The sequence below is a fragment of the Cololabis saira genome, chromosome 22 (assembly GCF_033807715.1).
Source record: "Cololabis saira isolate AMF1-May2022 chromosome 22, fColSai1.1, whole genome shotgun sequence".
Lineage (NCBI taxonomy): Eukaryota > Metazoa > Chordata > Actinopteri > Beloniformes > Belonidae > Cololabis > Cololabis saira.
The window spans coordinates 37,317,117-37,329,458 of record NC_084608.1 but is presented as its reverse complement, the minus strand read 5'-3'; the positions used below and the strand labels follow the sequence as shown (position 1 = coordinate 37,329,458).

At 43.6% G+C, this 12,342-nt stretch overlaps 1 protein-coding gene across 3 annotated transcripts in view; it reads right to left on the bottom strand.

The window, feature by feature from the left end:
• Positions 1–12,342, bottom strand: part of LOC133422909 (E3 ubiquitin-protein ligase HECW1) — a 56,953-nt gene that overhangs the window by 27,336 nt on the left and 17,275 nt on the right. For all 3 annotated transcript variants that reach the window (XM_061712939.1, XM_061712940.1, XM_061712941.1), the window contains 9 exons: positions 11,933–12,240; positions 10,988–11,216; positions 10,019–10,368; positions 9,215–9,331; positions 8,283–8,427; positions 7,186–7,485; positions 1,118–1,271; positions 946–1,034; positions 692–798 (listed from right to left, as the gene is read on the bottom strand). In XM_061712939.1, coding sequence (XP_061568923.1) covers positions 692–798; positions 946–1,034; positions 1,118–1,271; positions 7,186–7,485; positions 8,283–8,427; positions 9,215–9,331; positions 10,019–10,368; positions 10,988–11,216; positions 11,933–12,240 — 1,799 coding nt within the window. The remainder of the gene's footprint in view (positions 1–691; positions 799–945; positions 1,035–1,117; positions 1,272–7,185; positions 7,486–8,282; positions 8,428–9,214; positions 9,332–10,018; positions 10,369–10,987; positions 11,217–11,932; positions 12,241–12,342) is intronic.

The window sequence follows — 12,342 nt, the reverse complement described above, 5'->3', positions numbered from 1 at the left end:
ATAGTGGCATTTGTTGTTATTACTGTTATTTGAATGCACAATTCATTTTCATTTTATTTTTTTTTTTTATTCATCTAAAAAAATACATTAGCCTATTTTATTTGTTTATTTGTTTCTGCAATGTCAAGGTCATGCGCCAGTGTGGTGCCAATTAATGTCTTTTATTTATTTTAATTATCAGATTGAATTTGTAAATAACATTCTGCATTGTAATGCACATTGTAAAACAACGTTAATCTAAAATGGTTAAAAGTGTGCGTGTATTTGTCATAGGCTATAGTAGGCTAATTGTATTGGTTTATTGCATAGGGCGACACTGTTTAAAAAACAAAAAACAAAAAGAAAAAACTCGAGTTAGGGACCCCTCCGAATATGGATGGGTATTTCACACACTGATATAGATGATGTTCAACATAAATTGTCTAAATCTGTCGGTGTTATTTATGAAACAACAAACAATGTAAACATGTTATATTGTGTTGCGTTTTGGGGGAAACAAACAGAACTTATAGTTAAAAGAGTAATAAGAATAATAACTAAAGTTGCGTGTGGCAACAATAACAGTAAATTATTTATAGTCACGTGTATTCTAAATTATAGATATTGTCTATTTAAGAACATTAGAAATACTATTGGGAGTAAAAAATAAAAGCCCCCTAACCAGGGCTAAGAACCAGGGCTAGGAACTCACGTAGTTGCTGTGCAGCACGGTGAAGAACTCCGGGTGGGTGACGAACTTGACGGCCGGCGATTGGAGGAGGTGGCTGATCTTCTGGTGATTGACAGGGGAGGCGGGGCCTGCGGGAAGGTCACATGACTCAGCAACATGACTCAGCATCCGTCACCTGAACGCTAACGGGGGCGTGGTTTACAAAGGGGGCGTGGTTTCCATTGTGAATCCCGGGACAGAAATCTAAAAAAGCCCCTGCCCTGATTGGTCTGTACCTGAGGGCGGGTTGGGGTCCGAGTCCCCGTCTGAACTCCGACTCCCAGAATCCTCCTCTGTGGCCATCGTTCTCTGGATGTTCTGGTACCTGCAGGAGAGAGGAGCATAAAAATAAGTTATTACATTTTGGACGTTTATTACAAAATGCGGCTGAACACGGCCCAGACTGACCTCCGGTTCATCTGCTCCATCTGCTGCGTGGAGCCGGAGCGCGGGATCCCGTGGCTGCACTTGCCGCCGTGGCTCGGCCGCTGCCACGTGGTCGTCCGGTTGACGTGGTCCACGTAGAAAACCCGGCCGTGGCTGTCGACGCGGGCCTCCCAGTCTGGGGGGGGGGGGGGGGGACACCGCTAGGTTAGTTACATCTCTGCTAACGACAGTTACGTCTCTGCTAACGACAGTTACGTCTCTGCTAACGACAGTTACGTCTCTGCTAACGTCAGTTACGTCTCTGCTAACGTCAGTTACGTCTCTGCTAACGTCAGTTACGTCTCTGCTAACGTCAGTTACGTCTCTGCTAACGTCAGTTACGTGTCTGCTAACGTCAGTTACGTCTCTGCAAACGTCAGTTACGTCTCTGCTAACGTCAGTTACGTCTCTGCAAACGTCAGTTACGTCTCTGCTAACGTCAGTTACGTCTCTGCAAACGTCAGTTACGTCTCTGCTAACGTCAGTTACGTCTCTGCAAACGTCAGTTACGTCTCTGCAAACGTCAGTTACGTCTCTGCTAACGTCAGTTACGTTTCTGCAAACGTCAGTTACGTCTCTGCAAACGTCAGTTACGTCTCTCCTAACGTCAGTTACGTCTCTGCAAACGTCAGTTACGTCTCTGCTAACGTCAGTTACGTCTCTGCAAACGTCAGTTACGTCTCTGCAAACGTCAGTTACGTCTCTGCTAACGTCAGTTACGTCAGTTACGTCTCTGCAAACGTCAGTTACGTCTCTGCTAACGTCAGTTACGTCAGTTACGTCTCTGCAAACGTCAGTTACGTCTCTGCAAACGTCAGTTACGTCTCTGCTAACGTCAGTTACGTCAGTTACGTCTCTGCAAACGTCAGTTACGTCTCTGCTAACGTCAGTTACGTCTCTGCTAACGTCAGTTACGTCTCTGCTAACGTCAGTTACGTCTCTGCTAACGTCAGTTACGTCTCTGCTAACATCAGTTACGTCTCTGCAAACGTCAGTTACGTCTCTGCAAACGTCAGTTACGTCTCTGCTAACGTCAGTTACGTCAGTTACGTCTCTGCAAACGACAGTTACGTCTCTGCAAACGTTAGTTACGTCTCTGCTAACGTCAGTTACGTCTCTGCAAACGTCAGTTACGTCTCTGCTAATGTCAGTTACGTTCTTCTAGCCCTGCAAAGAGTTGGTGCTAAGCTAAACTTACAGCACCGAACAGGTTGAAATCTATCACATTTGCAGACGATACCAACCTATTTTGTTCGGAACCAGACTTTAAAGAATTGTTGAAAATAGCAGAAAAGGGAGTTGATTGCGTCTAAAAAAAGGTTTGATACCAATAAATGATCATTAAATGAAAACAAACATTGAAGGCGTTAAAACTAATTGTGAAACCAAATTTAATCTAAATGTGGTTGAAATTTTAAGAGTGCATGAAACTAAAGGTTTGGGAGTAATTATAGATAGTAAACATATAAATTATGTTCAACAAAAATTGTCTAAATCTGTTGGTGTTATTTACGAAACAACAAATAATGTAAACATGTTATATTGAGTTTTGGGGGACACTTACTCTATATAGACCCTGTAGTTAAAAGAGTAATAAGAATAATAACTAAAGTCGCGTATCACGACAATACCAATAAATCATTTATGGTCACGTATTTTCAAATGTATAGATTTTATTTTTTTTAAAACATTAGAAATACTATTTGGAGTAAAAAATAAAAGCCTTCATGTTTCTATTCAACTTTTTTTCAAATTAAGAGAAACATTATAAAAACTACATAAAATAGATTGTGTATTCCTCTTTCACCGCTTTATAAAAGCTATACATCACTACAGACCGTGGTATACGCTCATTATATCATTCAGACCGTGGTATCAGACCCGTCGCCAGACCTCAATCTTAAGGGGGGCATATCAACTGCATGGGGAGGCACCACTGTTTTAAAAGCGCTGCATTGGCTCCCCGTGCGCTTCAGGGTTGATTTTAAGGTTATTTTACTAGTTTTTAAGTGTGTCAATGGTCTTGGGCCTTCTTGTTTGTCTGCACTACTTTTACCCTATCGACCCTCGCAGACCCTGAGGTCCTCCGGCCTTTTAACCATACCAAGAGTTAGAACCAGGACACACGGGGAGGCGGCATTCAGTTTTTATGGTCCCCGATTGTGGAACAGCCTCCCGGAGAACCTCAGGAGAACCTCAGGAGAACCTCAGGGCCGCAGAGACTGTTGATGTTTTTAAAAAGAGGCTCAAGACCCATCTCTTTAATCAGGGCATTTATACATTTTATGTTTATGTTTTATGAAAAGCACTTTGTGTTACATTTTTTGTATGAAAGGTGCTTTACAAATAAAGTTTGATTTTATTTGATTTGATTACTTCAGCCATATATTCGCGCAGCACTGATACACGTAACCATCACGTTGAACATAACCAACAGTAAATATGACCAGCTATATACCCTATATAGCATAATTCCTTGCAAATTTAAGCATAACATCAAAGCAGTATCCACAAAACATTGAAGCAATATCCACAAAACACTTGACTATGCAACATAGATGTAACGCCAGAATCGTCTCTCAAACTGAAGAAGCATCACGGCGGGTGCATTTTAAAACAGTCAACAGAGGGATATGCATTTCCATTACGCACACGCGCACGCACACGTATACACAAAGGCACACGCACTTTGATCCTACTTTAGTGGAGGCAGCGCTGTCCTCTTATTTGTCCATCCTGTGTCAGTACAGCGGGAGGCGGTGTTGTGCCAAAAAGTGATTGCCTGCCAGAATCTGTTTTCTTCTGATTTCTGGCCGCGGGAGCGCGCACAGCAGCCCGCTGAACGATAGCGCTAAAACGTCAGATTTTCAGATTATGAAGCTCAAGAATGAGATCTAGTCATATTTAGGCAGAAACAACTTTTCATTAACTGTATTTGGCCTCCAATCAATTTTTGGCAGGTGAAAAGGCCTATTTTGTGTTGTAATGGTCCTTTAAAAGAGTTAAAAGCAATCCTGTGAGCTCTAGTGTTTATATTATGAAGCTCAAGAATGAGATCAAATCATATTTAGGTAGAAACAACCTTTCATTAACTGTATTTGGCCTTCAATCAATTTTTGGCAGGTAAAAAGACCCATTTTCAGGGGAGAAATCAGATTCTGGCAGGAAATCACTTTTTGGCACGACAGTCCATTTTCCATCTACGGGGGGGACCGGGGTGTTGGTCATTTTCTTCGCCAAGAACTCACGGGCCACAGCATATTCAGATTCAACCACATAGTGTGAATGTGTTTGAATGTGTATGAATGTTGGTGTTGGTCGGAGGGGCCGTTTGGCGCGATATGGCAGCCACGCTTCCGTCAGTCTGCCCCAGGGCAGCTGTGGCTACAAATTGTAGCTACCACCACCAGTGAGGATGTGTATGAATGAATAATGATCTCTGTAAAGCGCTCTGGGTGCCTTGAAGGGCGCTATATAAATCCAAGTCATTATTATTATTATTATTATTATTATTATTATTATAAGCCCCAGCTAATTCCAGTAGAGGGGTTACATGGATCTATTATAAAACTGGATGGGACACTAAAAATGGCCGCCCATTCATTTCAATGCATTCTGCTCAGCCAGCGCATAAGCCGAAAAAATCTCTGACTTCCGGGTTTACTTCCGCGTTATGCGGCCCATAGAGCATGCTCAGTTGAGTCACCTCCCATGATGCTCTGGGGCCTCCCATCATGCCCCGGGGCAATGACGCGAATATTAATATAATATGTATTAATATAATGTATAAATTAATGTATATTATTACATGTATAGCATTACATATATTATTAATGTATTAATATAATATAATTACATAATATATATTAATATAAACATCCGTGGAATGCACGGACACGGCTGTGACGTCAGCCGTGACGTCACGCCCAGAAAGAGACTTTTCTTTGACTTTTCTGGCCGTTATAAAACATTTTTGACGGATATAAAGTCCATGACTTAAAAATATAGAATACAAAGATTAGTAATTGCCGGTGATTACAGCTGGAGGTTCCTGTGAACAGTTTTAGAGGCTTCTCTTTTACTATTGCGGTCTATGGGAAAAAAGCTTTTTGGGCCGCATGGGATTTTTTGTTGCAGTACCGCGGCTGGCCACTGGAAAAAATCGGCGCGCCTTCTGACTGCCAGACCCGGGGGCTGAGGGGTTACCTTTGATGGGTCCAGGAAATTATCCTCGGCCTCTGGACCCAGAGCAGCCAGTGCGCATAAGCTCGCTGCTGCGGCGCAGGAGAGATGGATGCGCGTTTTGGAGAGCGCAGCAGCTGCGCTCTCCAAAACGCGCATCCATCTCTCCTTGCACAGCATCGATGACACTGTAAAATAGCCTCTTGAACTCTGTCTTTTCGTCTATGTCACTCTGTGCTTGCCCAATGGTTTCTTCAACTGCAAATTCACGGAGGTTCTTGTTAACTGTGCGTCTTCTCTTGCTTGGACCGGGGCCGGTCACTGGCACAGCCTCGCTGGCCGTGACTGGAGGAGCGCAGAGATCTCATAGCGCAGCAAATTAATTTTCTGTGCGCAGTGTCTTCACACAGTCCATATCTTCACCAGCGAAAACTAGACCGCAGATTAATTCATTCATTCCAATTGCGCGGTAACGGTTATTGACGTAGGCTACGTCAAGTACAGTATAGTAATCTAACGTTTTGGCCGTCGCAGTGTAAATTTCCCAATCAAACATAAACACACCATTCTTATTATATTTTTAATATTTTAGTGATAAAGAGAGCAACATTTTACCTAAACCTAAAATAATAAAATAAAGATTAAAAAAATGTTTGTTTGTTTTTTAGTGCCCCCAGTGGGGGGGCACAGCTGTTGCTATGGGCGGGCCCGGCCCCCTATGGCCCGCCCATAGCGACGGGTGTGCGTGGTATACGCTCATTATATCATTCAGACCGTGGTATACGCTCATTATATCATTCAGACCGTGGTATACGCTCATTATATCATTCAGACCGTGGTATACGCTCATTATATCATTCAGACCGTGGTATACGCTCATTATATCATTCAGACCGTGGTATACGCTCATTATATCATTCAGACCGTGATATACGCTCATTATATCATTCAGACCGTGGTATAATCTCATTATATCATTCAGACCGTGGTTACAGACAGTTCTCATCAGTGTGTGAAATACCCATCCATATTCGGGGGGTCCCTAACTCGCGTTTTTTTTTTGTTTTTTGTTTTTTAAACAGTGTGGCTCTATGCAATAAACCAATACAATCAGCCTACTATAGCCTATGACAAATACACGCACACTTCTAACCATTTTAGATGCACGTTGTTTTACTAACAGGAGGCAAAATTGTGCATTACGATGCAGAATGTTATTTACAAATTAAATCTGATAATTAAAATAAATAAAAGACTTTAATTGGCACCACACTGGTGCACTTAATGAATAAATACCAGACAAGACACTGGCGCACGGCCAGTGCATTGCAGAAACGAATAAACAAATAAAATAGGCTAATGTATTTTTTTAGATAAAAAAAAAAAATGAATTGTGCATTCAAATAACAGTAATAACAACAAATGCCACTATCAGAGACTGATTATTTAACGTTATGTAATCATCCAGGAAATTATGTTTTAACACAGTTGCAGCTGTGTTAAAACATGTGAACACATTCACAAATTCCACTCATAACAGGCCATAACGCAAAATAAAAAACAAATATGATGGCTCTCAACAGGTGGGTTCACGCAGCTTACACATAAATCACACTCATAACAGGCCATTAACGCAAAATAATACTAACAAATATTAAAAAAAAACATTAGCTCTCAGGTGGGTTCAGGCCATATTAAGCAGGCTGGCCTCTTACCTTAAGTTAAAATAGACCAAATGTGCCTTTTCTCTCTCTCTTTTTTTTTTTTTTACCTTGTCTGCACGCATATTAATGGTTAATACCATGCACCTGCACCTGAGCACTCTGGTTCTCATTACTTAACAGTAATAAAAAGGGGTTTTATCTCACCGATGCTGGTCCTGTTGCTGGGCCCGGCCCCCGCCTCCTCCCCCTGGTCCCCCCTCCGGGCCGATGGAAGGAGGCTCCGGTCCTGGTCCTGGTCCTGGTTCTGGTCCTGGTCCGGGTCCTGGTCCCCGTCCCGGTCCTGGTCCGGGTCCTCGGACCGGCCTGGGTCCGGCGGCGGCGGCGCCGTCTCGAAGGCGCTCCCCTCCTCGTCCTCGTCCTCGTCCTGCGAGGAGAAGACGGTGCTGCCGGAGAGACGGTTGCTGTCCACGGACGACAGGCGGTGGTTGATCGATGGATGGAGATCTTTATTTAGAACAAAACAATCACACAAAACAAAAAAAGAATACAAATAAACAGTCATTAAACAAAATCTAAGGGAAATAAACCTTCATGCCCGAAAAGTGTCACCAAATGAGTGTCATCTGCATATAGACTGAGCATTCTAAATATAAATATACCTGAGCATCATAAATATTATACCTGAGCATTATAAATAAATGATATACCAGAGCAATTATAAATAATATACATTTACAACATATATATATATATATTTATATATACCGTAATAGTAATATAAAACGACCCTGATTATAAGACGACTCCCTCTTTTTCAAGACTCAAGTTTGAAAAAAGTATTTTGAACACCAAATTCAATTTTTATACAGAAAATAATTACAGTACATCTGAAACAAATGATTATAACATTATATTCGAGAAAAAAAGCCTGTTATCTTGCCTCATTCAAATTATCATCTTCAAGTTTGCATCATAACTGGCTGAACTTCTCCTGATTGTCGCTACATTTCTCCATTTTCTGTTATCTCTTCTTTTATTTTCTTCTCTTTTCTTTTTTACCGCTGTTTTTATTTTTCTTCTTGGTGCCAGGGGTTCCTTTGTTCTGGGGAGTTTAGTTCAGCATCCGCTTTAAAGGTATCTGGCGCCATCTAGCGGTGTGTAAATGGGTATAACATCTAGACCCCGAATGTAAGACGACCCCCACTTTTTCTGTCTTTTTTCAATGCAAAAAACACCGTCTTATATTCATGCCAATATGGTACACATCTTATCATAAAGAATATAATGATTATTGTATATACCATGGTGGCCGGAGCTGCTGTAGCAGGAGGTGGAGTAGCAGGACGTGGAGTAGCAGGACGTGGAGTAGCAGGAGGTGGAGTAGCAGAACTCACAGTCGTGGCCCCCCGGGGGCCCCCGGTGGACGCAGGCCCTGGAGGAGTCGCCCTGTAAGAAAATAGAGCAGGGGTCGGAAACCCAAAATGTTAGACCAAAAACACAAAAAAACGAATATGTCTGGAGCCGCAAAAAATGAAAAGTCTTGTATCAGCCTTAGAAATGAAGGCAACGCATGCTGCATGTAGCTATATTAGCTACATGTAGCTATATTAGCTACATGTAGCTATATTAGCTACATGTAGCTATATTAGCATGTAGCTATGTAGCTATATTAGCTACATGCAGTTTTGTAGTTTTTTCATTATGCACTTCGAGAAAAAAGTTGAAATGTCGAGAAAAAAGTCGAAATGTCGAGAAAAAAGTCAAAATGTCGAGAAAAAAGTCAAAATGTTGAAAAAAAATGGAAATGTCGAGAAAAAAGTCGAAATGTTGAAAAAAAAGTTGAAATGTCGAGAAAAAAGTCGAAATGTCGAGAAAAAAGTCGAAATGTTGAAAAAAAAGTAGAAATGTCGAGAAAAAAGTCAGAATGTTGAAAAAAAAAATTAAATGTCGAGAAAAAAGTCGAAATGTTGAAAAAAAAGTTGAAATGTCGAGAAAAAAGTCGAAATGTCGAGAAAAAAGTTGAAATGTTGAAAAAAAAGTTGAAATGTTGAGAAAAAAGTCGAAATGTCGAGAAAAAAGTCGAACTGTCTCGCCGGTCGGCCCGGCCCCGAGGAAGTGGCATCTGTGACGTCGTGAACATTCCCTCTATTATTAATAACTCTTAATAACTGAACCAGCCCGCCCTTTTTCCCTCCTCCCCCTCCAGACCGGGCGATGACGAGGTCGTCCTCACCGAGGGGGGGTCCGCTCGGCCTCCTCCCTCCAGCAGCTGGTTCAGCTCCGACAGACGCTCGATGGAGAGGCTGCGGGGCAACGACCGCCTGCAGCAAAGACCGGGACACTCCGGGACCTGCAGGGACCCAAAAACACAGAAACCGCTTTAGAAATGGAACACAGAGGAGACGCTGCAACCAAGAACCAACCACGTTCAGACCTTCCAGCTCTCACCGATGAGGTACAAAATGCCATTCTTATTATTATTCTTATTCTTATTATTATATTTATTTTTAATTCTTATTCTTATTCTTATTCTTATTCTTATTATTATTTTATTTATTTTTAATTATTTTTTTATTATTATTATAGTCAAATGTCAGTCTATATGCAGATGACACTCATTAGTTGTTGATACAAATGTCAGTCTATAGAAAAATATATAGAAAAATAGGAAAAAAAGAGAAAAAAAGATTAAAAAAGGAAAAAGGGAAAAAAGGAAAAAAAAGAAAAAATAGAAAACAAGATGAAAAAAGGAAAAAAGGAAAAGAAAGAAAAAAGATTAAATGGGAAAAAAGAAGAAAAAAGGGAGAAAAAAAAGAAAAAAAGAAAAAATAAGATGAAAAAAAACAAAAAAAGGAAAAAAAGAAGAAAAAAAGGTCAAACATTTTTGAAAAGGCTCCAGGAGCCACTAGGGCGGCGCTAAAGAGCCCCGGGTCACCAACCCCCGTAACAGACGCCATAGAAAGAAAACTGAAATGAAAATTGAATTGAATTAAAACGGGTCCGGTCCTGGTTCCCCGACCCCCAGAACTGGTCCTACCTGGGACGGGGACTGGGTGGTGTCCTCGTCCTCCTCCGGGCCGTCCTCGTCCTTGCAGGTCTTGAGTGTGGGGGAGGTGGAGTCCAGGGTGGTGCTGGTGGTGTCCAGGTCCTGGACCAGGTCCTGGTCCTGGTCCTGGTCCTGGTCCCGGTCCTGGTCCCGGTCCTGGTCCCGGTCCTGGTCCTGGTCCAGGCTGTGCAGCAGGTGGTGGATGCGGATGTAGTGCGTCCGCGGCGTCTCCGGTTCCCCGCAGGCCGACGCCAGTACCGTCTCCAGCTCCGACACCGGCAGAGAGCAGGGCCGGGTCCGGCGCCGGGTCGGGGTCTGGGACACGACGCTGAAGGTTTTATCTGACAAAAAAGAGACTTTAGAGTTATAAACAAAGCAGATTATCCAGAACCGACAAATAGATTATTCATAAATTCAAATGTGCTTAATTCAGATTTAAATTTGAGATTTAGTGGACCTTAAAACGGCTGCTGGTCATCCCGCTGCTGCTTCCACCTGCCTGCAAACCCCCCCCCATCTGGTCATCCCGCTGCTGCTTCCACCTGCCTGCGGCCCCATTTGAACCCATTTGTTTCTGCATACCACAGATTAGTTGCTCTTTAACTGAAATGTCACATGTGTGTTTTTCACCCACAATGTCTGTTGCTGTTTCATCCCATTGTCCATCCACTGTCTACTGTTGTCTTAAAATGGTCATGTTCCTGTCAGTTTTACCAATAAAAGCTGATGCAAAGAAGGAGCCAGCAAGCATTTGTGGAGAGCATCCGAGAGGGCCATGTTGCTCTGCAAGCTCCGACTTTGCTTCCCTTCTGCAGAAGGCCTGAAAAATCATTTCTAACTGTCTCTGTGTCTTTCCTAAGTTATTAATTTATGTATGTTGTTTAGGTACCAAACAATCCCGCTGCTGCTTCCATCTGACTGCGGTCCCCCTAACTAAAAACTGAAAAAAAACTAACAAACCTGGTTCCTCCTGGGGGGGCCCGAGGGGGCCCTGCTCTGACGGAGCCCCTCCAGCAGCAGCAGCATCTCCGTCGGTGGAGGCCTCAGCATGGGTGGAGTCGGCCTCCACCTCTCCCTGCCCCCCTCCGGTCTCTGGACCAGGGTCTGGACCTGGACCAGGGTCCGTCTGGTCCCCCCCTCCTCTATCTCCGTCCTCCGGCTCTTCGGCCTCCTCGTCCACCTGCTCTACCTGAAATTGAATTGAATTGAAATGAAATGTTATTTCGAACATGAAACAGAAGTGGTGGCAAAATATGCCGTGACTGGAATTGAATCCCTGTGGCCCTGTGATAGACTGGTGACCTGTCCAGGGTGTAACCCCTGCCTCTCACCTAAAATGAGCTGGGATAGGCTCCAGCAGACCCCCGTGACCCCGAAAGGGATAAAGCGGGTAAGATAATGGATGGATGGATGGAATTGAATCCGCGTCGCTGTACAGGAGAAGGTTTACATAAGTCGCTGCTCAACCCGTTGAACTATACGGGCGCTAGCGCTCATGTTTGTGACTGAAATAATTTGGTGGGAAAATAAAATTCCACTCTCAAGATGGCAGGGAAAAAATGCAAGTCATCCCGACAGGCCGTGGTTTACGCTCATTATATCACAGAGTGATATAATCACAGAGTGATATAATGAGCGTATACCACGGTCTGAATGATATAATGAGTGTATACCACGGTCTGAATGATATAATGAGTGTATACCACGGTCTGAATGATATAATGAGCGTATACCACAGTCTGAATGATATAATGAGCGTATACCACAGTCTGAATGATATAATGATCGTATACCACAGTCTGAATGATATAATGAGCGTATACCACAGTCTGAATGATATAATGATCGTATACCACAGTCTGAATGATATAATGAGCGTATACATACATACACACATATACACACCTGAAATCTGCAGGGTGGGGTTTCCTCCTCCACCAGGGTGTCCTGCTCTGTCTCTCCATCATCTGGGGCGTCCGGGGCCCCTGCAGGGTCCTGGTGTGGGGGCGGCGGCCCCGGGGCCTGGTCTGGGGGCGGCGGGTCCTCCTGTGGGGGCGGCGGCCCCCCTGAGGCCCCGGGGTCCGGTGGGGCGTCCAGGGGGAGCTCCGGCGTGTCCGGCCCCAGGCTCAGGGCGTCGTCGTCGGAGGCGACGGCGGCGGGGCGGGCGTCACCAGGACGTCCCACCTCAGCCACCAGGGACGCCTCCTCGTCATCTGAGACAGGAACCAGGACGCAAAAAAAAATTAAAGCTGCAAGCAGCGATGAACGGATGAACGGACCCTTGCACGTGCAATTTTCACCAATAAAGGTCAAGG